At 45.7% G+C, this 16089-nt stretch overlaps 1 protein-coding gene across 1 annotated transcript; it reads left to right on the top strand.

Moving 5' to 3' along the window:
- The first annotated feature begins 11153 nt into the window (after positions 1–11153).
- ORYCUNV1R1582 (vomeronasal 1 receptor oryCunV1R1582) lies at positions 11154–12047 on the top strand. The gene is given in 1 exon segment (NM_001167269.1): positions 11154–12047. A coding segment is annotated over 1 exon segment (894 nt).
- The last annotated feature ends 4042 nt before the right edge of the window (positions 12048–16089 follow it).

Below are 16089 nucleotides of genomic sequence, written 5' to 3'. Positions count from 1 at the left end.
TGTTTCTGTGTGGGAGCAAAATGTGGTAATCTTAACATACGCTAAATTGATCTTCTGTATATAAAGATAATTGAAAATTAATTGTGATGTGAAGGGGAAGGGAAGAGGGAGTGGGAGAGGGGAGCGTTGTGGATGGGAGGGAAGACACGGGGGGTGGGGGGAGGAGGCTATTGGGTCCATAAGCTGTACTTTGGAAATTTATGCTCATTAAATAAATTAAAAAAAAAGTCTAAGCAAATTTTAAAAAATCGAAATCATACCATGCATCTTCTTGGACCACAATGGAATGAAGCTGGAAATCAACAACTCAGGAATCCCTAGAACATAGGCAAATACATGGAGACTGAACAACATGCTGCTGAATGAACAGTGTGTCTTAGAGGAAATAAAAAAATGCTGGAAACAAATGAAGACAACAATACAACTTATCAAAACTTATGGGATACAGCAAAAGCAGTGTTAAGAGGGAAGTTTATGGCCATTAGTGCCTGCATCAAGAAATTGGAAAGGCACCAAATAAATGAGCTATCAGTGCATCTCAAAGATTGAGAAAAGCAATAGCAGACCAAACCCAAAACTAGTAGGAAAAAAGAAGTAATTAAAATCAGAGAAGAAATTAACAAAATTGAAGCCAAAAAACCAATACAAAAGATCAGCAAAATGAAGAGCTGCTTTTTTGAAAAAATAACCAAAATTGACACACCATTGGCCCAACTAACCGAAAAATGAGAGGGAAGACCCAAATCAATAAAATTAGAGATGAAAAAGGAAATGTAACAAACATCACAGAAATAAAAGGAATCATCAGAAATTACTACAAAGAGCTGTAATGCCAACAAACTGGGAAACCTGGAAGAAATGGATAGATTCCTGGACACATACAACCTACATACATTGAGCCATGAAGACATAAAAACCTAAACAGACCCATCACCAAGGTGGAAATTGAATCAGTAAGAAAGACCCTCCCAACAAAGAAAAGCCCAGGACCAGATGGCTTCACTACTGAATTCTACCAGACATTTAAAGAACTAACTCCAATTCTTCTCAAGTTATTCAAAACAATTGAAAGGGAGGGAATCTTCTCAAATTCTTCCTATGAAGCCAGTATCACTTTAATTCCTAAACCCAGAAAAGATGCCACAGAGACAGAGGACTATAGACCAATTTCCCTGATGAACATAGATGCAAAAATCCTCAATGAAATTCTGACAAATCAAATCCAACAACACATCAGAAAGATCATTCACCCGGACCAAATGGGATTTAGCCCTGGTATGCAGGGATGGTTCAACACTCAACATTCTCAAATCAAGATGAAGTATCACATTAACAAACTGAAGAACAGAAACCGTATGATTATCTCAATAGATGCAGAGAAAGCATTTGATAAAATACAACACCGTTTCATGATGAAAACTCTAAGCAAATTGGTTATAGAAGGAACATTCCTCAACATACTCAAGGCAATTTATGACAAACCCATGGCCAGCATCCTATTGAATTGGCAAAAGTTGGAGGCATTCCCACTGAGATTCAGAACCTGACAAGGATGCCCACTCTCACCATTGCTATTCAATATAGTCCTGGAAGTTCTAGCCAGAGCCATTAGGCAAGAAAAAGAAATCAAAGGGATTCAAATTGGGAAAGAGGAAGTCAAACTCCCTATTTGCAGATGACATGATTATATATATGTATATAAAGTCTTGCATATATATATATATATATATATATAGTGCAAAAGACTCCACTAAGAGACTATTGGAACTCATGGGAGAGTTTGGTAAAGTAGTAGGATATAAAATCAATACACAGAAATCAACAGCTTTTGTATACACAAACATTGCCACAGCTGAAAAAGAACTAAGATCAATCTCATTCATAATAGGTACAAAAAATCACCTAAATTGACATAAAAATAGAAAAAGAAGTATCCATGGAGTATAAAAGGAAACATGAACCAAAAAAATCTCTCCTGGGTAGGAGACGGGAAAAAGAGGAAGTGAGACTATGGGTTGCATCACGACTATGGCAGAGACTAAAAAATTAGGGTAGAAGCAGAAATGGCAAACAGTCACGTTTGTTGTGCTTCCTTGGCCCTAGGACAAAAAGACAAATTTGGGAATGCCCTGTGGTGTGATTGAGGCTGGCAGGAATTTCTTTCTTTTCTTTTTAAAATAGATTTATTTATTTGAGAGGCAGAGGAACAGAGACAGGGAGAGATACAGAGAGAGATCTTCCATCTGCTGATTCACTCTCCAAATGGCTGCAACAGCCAGAGGGGCTGATCCGAAGCCGGGAACCAGGAGCTTCTTCCTGGTCTCCCACATGGGTGCAGGGGCCCAAGCACGTGGGCCACCTTCTACTGCTTTTCCAGATCATAGCAGAGAGAGGAGCAGCTGGGACATGAACCAGTGTCCATCTGGGAGGCAGCACCACAGGCGGAGCCTTAGCCCACTACACCACAGCATCGACCTGGGCTGGCAGGAATTTCCTGCAAGGGTGAGGGACTAGCACGGAGTCAGCGCTTTCCCGGCTTCCAGATGGCCCAGCTCCCTCGGCAGAGGCTGTGACCCTCAGCTTGGTCTAGCATGGCTGTGACCATCTCACCACCATGACCCTACGCAGCGCGGGACTTGGAAATGAGGGCCTGCTTGGCAAACCCTGGAGGGAGCAGCCGAGCCAGCGCTGAGCTCTTGGGAGCCCTTTCTTCCCTGTTAGGCACAGAGTCCACGGCGGTGGCCAAGGAGAGTCTTGTACCTTTAATGAATCAGTTAATTAATTCCTGCCTCAGTCATCCCATGACTTGCTGGTTTGTCCTGGGGACTAACGCTGACAGCACCACGGTCCCTTTGCAGAGGATGTCAGTGCACTGCAGGTGACAGTAATTGCAGCCCTGGGGAGACATGAGCTCAGGCATCTCGAGACCTATAACTGCTGTGGCTGCGGATGGCTCATGTTTTCTGAAGACCACACTTCACTGCTGGTGCCAGCAACAGAGACCAGCCCGTGAGTGCTGCCTTAGGACTCACACTCCATGCAGGTCTGGGAGACCCTGCAAGAGGGTGGTGAGGAGCTGGGCAGGGCAGAGGCTTCCCCCCTGGCCCCAGGACAGCTTCTAAGCCTCAGACTTCTGGGCTGATAAAGGGCAAAGCAAGTCTGATGATGGGGACCCCCGGTGGCAGGGTTCTTGGCTTGGGAGGGACTGGACATTGCTGCGTCCCGCTTGCTCTGTGATCCCTTAAGGTGGGCACTGGCCATTGGCCCAGACTGCTGAGAACTGAGCTGGGAGAAGTTGACACATGTTGCTGTCTAGAGCGTAGGGTACACATGCAGACTCTGGCCTGCAGGCTGTGTAAACCCGGCGAAATCATGTGGGCCGGCCCTGCCAGGGCAGCTGCAGGTGGGGCTTGAAATTCAATCTGCAACAGGCTAGTTTTTAAGGCGGTATTCTTGAATGGCCCACGCACAAATGAAGGTATGAATATCCAAGTGGCCCTTGGCAGAAAGAGGTTCCCCACCCCTGCAGCAAGATAGATATGTCATCAAATTTCACTCCCTCTCAGAGTAACCCTGTTGATCTTTTTTCTCTCTTGTTTTGGAGATGTTGTGGGATGGATCTTAATTTTGTCTGTGTGAAGACAGAGACACAGAAACAGCGATTGTGTCTGGTCTACACCTGTGATTACCCGTGTGCCAGGGAGCTAATCTGCTCTGGAGTGTCTGCATGGTAAGACACCACGTGCCTCAGGTCGTCTCAGACCCAGGCTGCCTTGTAACTACAACTAACTGAGATCATTTAAAAAGAATCTCTGTGTCTTATTTACTTGCCCTTTGCATCTTGATGTAAGTGAAAACCAACAGAGTGCACAGTCTCCCGCGTACAATCTGAGAAGGTTTGACAAACTGACACACCCATGAAACGATGGCCATAATCAAAACAGTGAGCATTCCCTACACATTTCCTTGTGTTCTTTGTAAACCTTCCTTCCCTCCCTCCCCTCCCCCAGCCACTAGGCAGCTACTGAGCTGCTCTCTCTTGCTGTGGGTGGATTTGCATTTTCCAGAATGTTATATAAATCTGTGGCTTATTTTCTATCCATGTAAAATGTAGTAAGACTATTGTGTGTTTTAAGATTTATTTTATTTATTTGAAAGACAGAGTTACAGAGAGAGAGGTAGAGAAGACAGAATAAGAGAGAGAGAGAGAGAGAGAGAGAGAGAGAGAGAGAGAGAGAGAGATCTTCCATCCACTGGTTCACTCTCCAGATAGCTGCAACGGCCAAAGCTGTGCTGTGAAGCCAGGAGCCAGAAGCTTCTTCCAGGTCTCCCACATAGGAGCAAGGGTCCAAGGACTCAGGCCATCTTCCACTGCTTTCCCAGGACACAGCAGAGAGCTGGATCAGAAGTGAAGCAACTGGGGCTCGAACTGGCTCCCATATGGGATGCTGACACTGCAGGCCGGGGCTTTAACCCACTGTGCCACAGCGCTGGCCAAGAATATCATTTGACACTGAGCATTCAGTGTTGTCTTACATGAGAGGCCTGTGCCAAGCCCTAAAGCTCACACAGAAAGTCACTCATCAGTTGTATCTACTGGTATTTTCTCTGACTGGACCTGAAGCCACTTTTTGGGAAGTGGATTAAAACAGAGAAGCTGGTACCTCTGCCCTAACGTCACCCTTTCTTTATCTGTATTTCTGTCTCCCTACTCACGTAGCTTCTCCATCTCTCTCCAGTGCTTCTCCCTCACAGGACAAGGTCAATCCCAAGTCTATTCTACCTTTTCCAGGTCTATCCTTTTTAAGAAGTAGGGATTTCTCCAGTATTTTTGCAGGCAGGAGCTCTTTCAAATGTCACTGTCCCTGGCTCTATGTACAAAGTCTGACCGCCTGACACCCCTGTATTTGGCTTGTTCTTCATAAGCTCATTCCACTTTTCATTTTTTCATAGTGTTGGCCTCTATGGCACTTGCAAAGCTCAGACTTTGATCTTTGCCTTACTACTGTCCCTGCTGTTCGGTTTTAAAAATTCTTTTTCATAAAGAGAAAACCATGTAGCACCAAGCACATGGGGGAAAAGCAGGCACCCTGAGTTGCATTGTGGGAGTTTTCCTCTACACTGAGATATAGACAGGGCCCCTCAGATCTGGGATCAGCCCCCCATCATCCACCACAAGGGACTGTGACTTTGGACAAAACCTGACTTTCCTGTGCCCCATTGTGATCCGCTGCCTAATGAGAATGGTGACTACCGTATTTGGCTCACTGGATTATCTAGGGATTAAATGGATCAATGTATTTCTGACCCTTAGCGCAGTGCCTGGCACGGGGTCCATGTTCAGTAAACTTCCACTGTATGTTTTTTTTTTTCTGGTATTGCAAAGCATGAAGTGGCTGAATCTTCGTGGGCCTGGATCACGGCTAGGATTTGGAACTGATGCCTGAGCCCCATGGGTCACCTTTACAAATCCCAGCCTGGGTTTGAGCCGTGAGCTGGAGGTGACGTTTCCTCTCGTGTTCTGGAGTGTTGATCCAAGGGTGTACTCACGTGGGGAAAAGGTGCATGGTCATGACGGCTGAGGTCACCGTGAGAGGTGTTCTTTTGTGTTTCTTCTCTTCTCCTTGTCCCCACTTCCCCCACCAGGGGCTCAGCATTCCCATCTTCAGGTCTCTGCTCTTTATGGAGCCCGCATTGCAACCCCAGAGAAAAGGCTGTCTTGACAGACAGGCAGGGCCGGCTGGATGGGTGCTGGAGCAGAAACACCAGCAGCAGGACACGCGGACCGGACCGCAGGATGCAGACGTGGGGGCGGGCATCAGAGTTGCGGGCCCCTCTCCCGGGGCCCCTGCTGCGCTCTCCGACCCAGATCTTCCACCTCTGTTCTCCGGGCTCTGCTGCTTGCTTTCCTTCTTGAGGTTTGCTCTCCCCCTCGTCAGTGCAGCAGCTGAATGGTTCTGTCCCCCAGGAAACTGTGTGGAAATCCTAACCCCCAAAGTGGCAGTGTTAGGAGGTGGGGCCTTTGAGGGGTGCTGGAGGGACTCTTGTGAGAGACTTGTGCCTTTAAAGGGAACCCTGGAGGGCTCCCGTCCCCTCTTTTCACACAGGCACATAAGGAGAGAATCTGTCAGCAGGGCACTGTGCAGGTGGCCTGAGCTCAGCCTTCCAGGCCCAGAGCTGCAAGTCGTGCATCTCTGACCTTCGAGCTACGGGGCTGTGGTCCTTCCTTCCAGCAGCCCAGACCAGGGGGCTGGTGCGACTTCCTGTTGTTGTCTGGTTGTACATTCAGTTCCAGAGTTCTCATTCGGTTCCCTAGTGTGATTCTCCTCATTTACTCACCTTCTTTGCCCCCTTGACCACAGATACATCTGCCTTAAACCCGTCGTCTGCTGAGTCCAGCATCCTGACTCTCTGGGGTTTGGTTTGCATCAGTGGCCTTTTGTCTCAAACGTGGGTTGCATTTCCCCGTGTGCTTCTATGGTTAGCACATGTTTATGGGGTGGTATGCTGCACATGGGGGGACTGGATTCTGTTCCGTTTCTGTAACAGAAGCAGAAAAGAAGTTATTTTTCCTTCAGCAGGCAGTTAACCGGTTAAACACAAACTGCATATTCCAGAATATCGGTCGTGTATTTGGGTTTGACATGGAATGCTTGGCGTCTGCCCCGTGGGCATTCAGGCACGGGCCAGAGACTTGGCACAGGAGTTGCAGTTAAAAAGTGTGGTGCCCCCTCTGTGGCTCTGTTGGTCACGGCTTCCTCCTAACCCTGCAGGCTTTGCAGTCATCCTGGACGCCGCTGCCTCTTCGGTTCTTTTGATCACTAGGACTCCGAGGATCTGTTTTGGCTTTAGTCTCTGAATGTTCTCACCACAGCGCGCCCTCAGGCTCAGAGGCACTCACACCCCTAGAAAACTCACCCTCCTTCCCTGCCATCACATCTCCGGGATCTGCCCACTTTTGTCCACCCATTAGTGCAATTATAGGCAACGTGTTTTACATCCTGTGCCGTCTGTGGTTTCCTTTGCAAGAGAGGTGTTTCAGCAGGATTTTTCCAGCTATACCTGACGCAGAACCTGTCCTTTCTCTCGTATTTTGCTTAGTATTTTTGGCCATGAAAAAAAAAAAAACAGAATTGGTTTTATGCAGTTAAGCTTCTCAGTCTTTTATCTTCTACTGATTTTGAGCCATAGCTACAAAGCCTTTCTCTCTGCCCAAGTCATGGAGGAATTCACCCGTGTTACCTTCTAAAATTTGCATGGATGGTTTGCTTTAACATTTTAGATCTCTTTCTGCTCTCATCTGTTTCACTACTTGTTTTTTTTCTGCTATACACCTGTATAACACTGTTTTAATTACAGAGACATCGAAGTACGTTTGCATGTGTGGTAGAGCTCTCGCATGGCTCATAGTTCTTCTACACTTTTCCTAACAGTGCATGTTATTTTCTGTTTAAATTTTAGTATCCACTTGCTCAGTTCCAGGAAAAACATTGTGTTATATATACTTGCTTCCTTAAATTTTTCAGTGAAAGTATGGGGAACTAATATCTTTATAATGTTCAGATATCAAATCCAAAAACAAAGCATGCCTTCTACTTGATCATGTTTACTTTGGCTACTGGAGTGTTTACAGTTTGTTAATATCATGCTTTTCTATGATGTTTCCTAAGTTAATTCTTAAAAATTATACATTTTTGTTGGTTTTTAAGTATAATTTCCTCTACCATGATCTGGTTTTTCTGTGTATGAAGACTGTTGATTTTTATATATTAATTTCATAGATTGTTACTTTTCTTTTTTTACAGATTTATTTATTTGAAAAAGTCAGAGTTACAGAGCAAGGAAAGACACAGAGAGAAAGAGAGGTCTTGCAACAGCTGGTTCACTCCCCAGATGGCTGCAATGGCTTGAGCTGTACCAATCTGAAGCCAGGAGCTTCTTCCAGGCCTCCATGTGGGTGCAGGGGCCCACGGCCTTGGGCCATCTTATACTGCTTTCCCAGGCTGTAGCAGAGAGCTGGATTGGAAGAGGAGCAGCCAGGTCTCAAACTGGTGCCCATACGGGATGCCAGTGCTGCAGTCCAGGGCGCTAACCCGTTGCACTACAGTGCCAGCCCCTAGGTTGTTACTTTTCTAAACTCACCTATAGTTAACATTGATTAGCTAGAGGCTTCTTACTATTATATCATCTAAGGGTACAGTTCTACTTCTTTTAAAATTGTTGTGCTTACTTATTTTCTCCTGAACAATTACATTAACTCATACTTATAGGACAGCATTAATTGAAGTAGTGGTCTTCTTTCTTTGTTCCTGCACTACTTATTTCTTTTTTTAAAGATTTACTTATTTGAAAGTCAGAGTCACACACAGAGAGAAGGAAAGGCAGAGAGAGAGAGAGAGAGAGAGAGAGAGAGAGAGAGAGAATCTCCCATCCACTGGTTGAAACCCCAGTTGGCTGCAACAGCTGGAGCTGTGCCGATCTGAAGCCAGGAGCCAGGAGCCAGGAGCTGGGAGATCCTCTGCGTCTCCCACGCGGGTGCCAGGGGCCCAAGCACTTGGGCGATCTTACACTGCTTTCCAGGCCATAGCAGAGAGCTGGACTGGAGGTGGAGTTGGATTGGTGGTGCCCATATGGGATGTCGGTGCCACAGGCAGCGGCTTCACCCGCTATGCCACAGCGCTGGCCCCTCTGCACTATTTCTTAATAAAGTGCTCCTGTGTGTGTACATATAAATGTGAACACACTACATATACAAAATACCTCAAAAAGTTCATGCAAAATGGCTAAATATTTTGTTATTGATTTTTTAAATTCCTTGCATAGCCTTTTCATAATATGCACTAAATAAACTTATCTTTTCATCTCATTTTCCATGTACGCTTTGAAGTCTCCTCACAAATAATCACACTAAGGATATCCGTACATTCCTTTATCTTGTAGTGTCTTTTTAATCATGTTGATATTTTGTCAAAACTTTTTTTAATTTCTTAAAATTTTATTTATTTGAGAGACAGAGACAGAAAGAATGAAACAGTTACACAGAAAGAGCTTTCATATGCTGGCCCAATCCCCAAATGCCCACAGTGGCTGGAGGGCCAAAGCCCAGAACCAGGAACACAATCCCGGTCTCCCACGTGGGTGGCAGGGACCCAGCTACTTGACCGTCACTGCTGCCCCCCAGGGCGCACATGAGCAGAAGCTGAATGGGAGCTGAATGGGATTTTAATTGCGGGCTTTGACATGGTTTAACTGTGAGGCCAATCTCACTATTCCAAGTGATCAATTTCAGTTCACAATTGATCATAATGAAAGGACTAAGAGTCAAAGGGAGCACATAAACAAGTCTAGTACCTGCTAACACTAACCGATAGAATAAAGGGGAGAGTGATCCAACATGGGAAGTGAGATACTCAGCAGACTCATAGAATGGCAGATGTCCTAAATAGCACTCTGGCCTCAGAATCAGCCCTAAAGGCATTCGGATCTGGCTGAAAAGCCCATGAGAGTATTTCAGGCATGGAAAGCCAAGACACTCTGGCAAAAAGATCTCTATGAGTGAGATCCCAGTGGAAAGAACAGGTCTTCAAAGAAGGAGGTACCTTTCTCTGAAGGGAGGAGAGAACCTCCACTTTGACTATGACCTTGTCTAAACATGATAAGAGTCGGAGAACTCAGAGGGCTTCCATAGCCTCGGAAACTCATGACTGGAGCATAGGGAGATTACTGATGCCATAGACAGGAGTGTCAATTGGTAAAGTCAACAACAGGAGTCACTGTGCACTTACTCCTCATGTAGGATCTCTGTCCTTAATGTGCTGTACATTGAGATTTAATGCTATAACGAGTACTCAAACAATATATTTCACTTTGTGTTTCTATGGGGGTGCAAATTGTTGAAATCTTTACTTAATGCATACTAAACTGATCTTCTGTAAAAAAAAAAAAAAAAAAAAAAGAAATTATCAATTCCCAACTTGACTCTCACTGGGATTAAACATGACAATAGGTCTGATCTGATTTCATCATCATTTAAAAAAAATCATCTATTATTTTTCACTTTATGTTTCTGTGTGGGAGCAAACTGTTGAAAAACTTACTTAATGTATACTAAGCTGATCTTCTGTTTATTAAGATAATCAAAAATGAATCTTGATGTGAATGGAAGGAGAGAGGGAGTGGGAAAGGGGAGGGTTGTGGGTGGGAGGGACGGTATGGGGGGGAAGCCATTGCAATCCATAAGTCGTACTTTGGAAATTTATATTCATTAAATAAAAGTTAAAAAAAAAAAACTGTGAGGCCAAACACCTGCCCCATTTTTTTTTTTCAAAGTAGTAGGGGAGACAGTCACATGAATTTTCTTCCTAATATCAGTATGGCAAATTTTATTGATAAATGTTGTAATATTTAGCTGTCCTTACATTACTGGTATAAATCTCCCATGGTCATCGTATATGATTTTCTTAATATTTTTTCTTTGTCCTAGGAGGTATGATGAAGAATGCTTTAAATTTCTAAGCACAAAAATTTCTAAACATATTTATATTTTTTATATGTATATATATAGTCTATCTTTATTTCAAATTGCTGCAATACACACAGCAATTTAGAGACATGGCCTAAAGCACAGGCAACTCATATGGGCGCCAGTTTGAGTCTCTGCTGCTCCTCTTCTGACCCAGAACACTACTATGGCTTGAGAAAGCAGTGGAAGATGGCCCAAGTGGTTGGGCCCCTGAACCCACGTGGGAGACCCAGAAGAAGCTCCTGGCTCTTGGCTTCTGATTGGCGTAGGTCTGGCTGTTGACACCATTTAGGGAGTCTGAGGCCCGAGGACTGATGGCTTTTCCTGGAATGTGGTGAATATTCGGGAAATCACTTTGATATGAGAGAGAAGACTTGACTTTGGGGATTACGTCAGGACACAGTGAAGGACTGGCAAACGGGTAAGCAATGGCCCAGTAGCTGGCAGGGCGGCTCCCTGAATGGCGATGCCCAGCTTCCTGGTGGAGTTGTGGCCGTCGATGGGGTGGTCCTCAGGACAGTGTGTGAAGGGCTGAACGTCCCAGTTAGAACCAGGACTGTCGGAGTCAGCCCATGCTGAGCTCTAACATGGGGACCTTCGAGTCAGTAACCTGCCCCTGCGAGGCCTGAGAATGGATTTCGGTGACTTTATCCTCAGGCTGTTTTTCCTGGCCCAGAATGGGATTGGGGTCCTGGGGAATACCCTTCTCCTCTCAAGCTACGCCTCCATGGCCTGTGCTGGCCACTTGCTGCGGCCCACACATCTGATCATGGCCAACATGGCCATGGCCAACTTCCTGGTTCTTTTCTTCAAGGGGATCCCTCAGATGATATTTACCTGGGGAGTGGTTTACGTCCTTGGGGACGCTGCGTGTAAACTTGTCTACTACATCCACAGAATGGCCCGGGGCCTCTCTCTCTGCACCACTTGCCTCCTGAGTGTTTTCCAGGCACTCACCGTCAGCCCCGCAGGTGGCGGGTGGATGCGGCTCAAGGACATAGCTCGGAGGAAGGTGCGTTTCTCGTGCCTTCTGTGTTGGGTTTCCAACCTGCTGATGAACCTCTTTATTCCTCTGAAAATACAGGCCCGTCCGCGTGGCCTCAACTCCACGAGCATGCAGCATTATGGACTGTGCTCTTCCGAGATCCCTAAGACGAATGCTGCAATATACGTGGTCCTGTTGACCTTCCCAGACGTGGCATTCATGGTGCTCATGGCTGCGGCCAGCGCCTACATGGTGCTTCTCCTGCACAGGCACCACAAGCGGGTGAGGCATGTGCACAGCCACAGCGGCGCCCACAGACTCTCCCCAGAGACAAAGGCCACGCACACCATCCTGCTTCTAGCAGGCACCTTCACTTTCTTCTACTTCACCAACTCTGTCCTCACAATTTCTGATATTTATTTTTCCCAGTCTCACCTCTGGCTGCAGCATGTGCCCACCTTTGTGGCGGCCTGTTATCCCACCCTCAGCCCCTTTATACTGATGCTTCGAGATCCCCGGGCGCTGACTCTGTGTTTTTAAGTGGAGAGAAAGGAATTGCAACTTACAGATGATCTCACTTGCAATGGTTTCTCTTTCAAATCACCTGGTTATTCCCTTACTCATATAATGACTTGTGGATGTCTAGAATGTAAAGACAGCACTCAAAATACAATGATAGAGAGATTTGTAAGAGGGGCAGTGCTGTGGTGTAGTGGGTAAAGCCACCACCCTCAGTGGTGGCGTCCCATGTGAGCGCCAGTTCGAGTCCTGGCTGCTCCACTTCAGATCCAGCTCCTTGCTAATGCGCTTGGGAAAGCAGTGGAAGATGGCCCAAATGCTTGGGTCTTGCTCCTGTGTGAGAGACCCCAAAGAAGCTCCAGGCTCCTGGCTTCAGATCCTCTCTGCTCTGGCCATTGTGGCCATTTGGGGAGCAAACTAGTGGATGGAAGACCTCTCTCCATCCCTCTTTCTCCATCTCTCTCTCTTTCTCCCTCTGTCTTTCAAATAAATAAACACATATTTTAAAAAAGAGGGAGACGTGTATGATACTGGCATTGCCGTGTGGAAGCTTTCATCTTCACTTCCAAGTCAGATGTATAACCAAACAAACACAGTCCATCTATTAACATTATCCAGCTGCATTCTGATCGTATTTTTCCTTTGTAATATTTTATGTAAGCATGGAGGTAGATTGGGTAGAAATAATTTTGGGAACATATTAGAAGTTCTAATGATTTACAGGACAATTATTAATTGGATTCAGTTTTATATAATGATAAACAGCAATGACTTTAAGATTTAGTTCAAGTATCAAGGAATTAATCCAATAAAACTGTACAAGACCTCTATCAAAGACAGTAACTTTACTCAGACGTTAGTGAAGAGCCGAATAAATGGAGCAATGCACTGTCCATGGACTTTAAAACTTCACAGTGTAACAAGCTCATGACTTGCTAAAATGGTTTACAAATTCCATGTCCAATGCAAATCTTAAAAAGTTCTGTGAGGGGCCGTTGCTGTGGCACACTAGGTTAATTCTCCTCCTGTAGCACCAGCATCCCATATGGGCGCCAGTTCTAGTCCTGGCTGCTCCTCTTCCAATCCAGCTCTCTGCTGTGGCCTGGGGAAGCAGCAGAGGACGGCTCAAGTGCTTGGGCCCCTGCACCCATGTACGAGAGTGGGAAGAGGCACCTGGCTCCTGGGTTCGGATCGGCAAAACTCCGGCTGTTGTGGCCATTTGGGGAGTGAACCAGCAGAAGGAAGACCTTTCTGTCCTCCCTCTCACTGTCTGTAACTCTACCTCTCAAATAAATAAAATCTTTTTTAAAAAGTTATATGAAAATACAAAGGGTCAAAAGAACAAAGAGACTATAGAAAATGAGTGGTATGAGGCCTTGCTCTATGAGATTTTTAGAACTAGAATGCTCTCATGGTTGAGTCGGGGTAATGTTGACCCAGGGACAAGCAACAGAATCTTGGAGAACTGGAGTGCTGAGTCATCACTGTGGGGATAGGAACACTTAACAGACTTATGGAGTGCTGACTCATCACCATGCGGATATGAACACTTAACCTGTGACAGGGATGGCACGAATGGGTGGTGAGGAAGAGACTGTAAGTCATGTAAGTCATACTGTTGGGACAGTCGCCCGTACAGGGTGGAAAAAAGCTGACCCTTACATCACAGTGCTCACAAAACACAAATGTCTGGGATTCAGGATAAGTCACACCCTCTGCTGTACTTTCTGTGGTAAACGAATTCTTCCCAATCCAGGTTAGTTCTCTAATGATTGACACTGATTGGAGTACATGGGAGATCCAGCAAAGGTTGCGCATGAAATAAGTCTCACAAAGAAAGGCACAGATTTGAGATTCCCATTCAGACTCCATGGTAGTCTTCAGAGGTGAGCAGCCTGTATTTATTTTTTTGGTAATAGTTTTGCAAAATTGTGGTATAATTTGCACAATAGCATGCATCAGTTTTCATCTCTAATTTGATGAGTTTTACAAACACTTACCTTTGCGTAGCTATCAGTTGAATCCATCTGTAGATGTCCATGAACCCAGAAAGTCAATCACACTTCCCTTTCTCATCTTCTGTTGCCTTGAGACCACTTCTGTGTTAGGTAACCACATTGCAGTAATTTGCACAAATGGAGTTGCCCATGGGCGCTCTGATTCCTGCCTGCTGTCTGACTTAATTCACGGAGAGTAATGACTCTGTATATCATTAGTTCATCCCTTTCTGTTGCTGAGCGACACTCAGGTATAGGCTGTAATATGCGTGTCCATCCTCCAGTTATGGACAATTTTAGATTTTCTGGTATGGCTTGGATATCATTAATAAAGGTACAATGTGTATTCATAACTCAAGTACACCCCCCAAAGAACTGAAAGTAGGACCTGGGGATGACTGGACTGCCATGGTCACAGCAGCATAATTCACAACAGCTGAACTCTGGAGACGACCAAAGGCCCCCTGGTAAATGAATGGATACACATTCTGTGGTACACACAGGCAAGGCAGTGCCACGTGGTCTCAAAAAGGAAGGCACTTCTGACATTTGCTACAACGTGGATGACCTTGCGGACATTATACTGAGTAAAATAAGCCAGCTGCAGAAAGACCGATCCTGTACGACTCCATGCACACGAGGCAACTACAGAGGCCAATGGAATGGTGGCTGCCAGGAGTTGCAGTTACTGTTTCATGGTATAAAGTTTCAGTTTTACAAGACGGAAAGAAGGTTGGTGGTGATGGGTGCACAGTACTGTAAAAGCATTTACCATTTTATGTACTTAGTTTCATTTTATAGGAAGAGACAGAAGTCCTCTCTCTGCTGGTTCACCTCACACATAGCCAGGACTGAGCCAGGCTGAAGCAAGGAGCCCAGGACTCCATCTAGGTCTCCCAGAGTTGGCAGGGACCCAAGCAATGGAGCCACCATCTGCTACCCCCCAGCATGCACAGTAGTAGGAGCTGAAACTTGAGCCAGGCACCCATCTACAGGATGTGGGCATCCCAGGCAGTGACTTAAGCACTACACAAATGAGGTCCCATGAAGGCATTTAATTCCACTAAACTGTATGCTAAGATGGTAAATTTGATGTTATGTGTATTCTACCACACTAGTCTTTTTAAAAGGCTCTGAGATACAGTGCTGCAGCCCAAAGCATCATGCATGGAAGTGACTCCACAAGTCTCACTCACTAGAAAGAAGAGGCGCCTGACTGCGGCGCTGTCCTCACCGACTGCCACTAGGTTGCTGTAGTTCGCGAGCATTACTTCCTTGTACAGGTCCCTCTGGTAGGGGTTCAAAAACTGCCACTCCTCCCTGGTGAAGTCCATGGCCACATCCTCGAAGGACATTCTCTGTAATCGTCAATTTCAATGCAAACTGAGGTGGATATTAATAAGTGATATGGAAGAGGGGCAAGGATGTGTGATCATTTTCCCCATGGTAAATCATACACACTGTCATAAACCACACGTCCATGCAATTCCACTTACTCTCCTTAACTTAAAAGACTAACCCAACATTTGCATGGATAGGAAACACTGCACTGGTAGTAAGAATATCCACAATTTCTTCAGTATTGTGAAGAGCTACCAATCTAAGTGTCCATCAAGGGGCAGGCGTGACAGGTTAAGCCACTGCTCGGGATGCCCTCATCCCTTGTCAGTGCCAGTGAGTCCCGGCACCTCTGCTTCCAATCCAGCTTCCTGCTAACGCATCCTGGGAGGCAGTGAATGGCGGTTCAAGTGCTTGAGGCCCTGCCAGCCGTGCGGGAAACTCAGACTGAATCCCAGGCTCTTGGTTCAGCCTGGCCCAGACCTGGCTGGTGCAGGCACTCAGGGTGTGAGCCAGCAGACAGAACTGCACATGCACGGGCACACTCTCTGCCTCTCTCTGTGGCTCTGCCTGTCAAGGAGACGAAAAGAACTAACAACAAAAAGTCCAACAAAAGCAGACCGAATTAAATTATAGCATTTCCATGCTATAGTAAAACACATAAATGCTGAAGTCAACTAGATAGATGTATATATACAGATAGAAATAAACTTCAAGGTATTCTCTTA

Source organism: Oryctolagus cuniculus, chromosome 18, assembly GCF_964237555.1.
Source record: "Oryctolagus cuniculus chromosome 18, mOryCun1.1, whole genome shotgun sequence".
In the NCBI taxonomy this organism is placed as follows: Eukaryota; Metazoa; Chordata; class Mammalia; order Lagomorpha; family Leporidae; genus Oryctolagus; species Oryctolagus cuniculus.
This window is presented reverse-complemented; position numbering and strand designations above follow the sequence as displayed.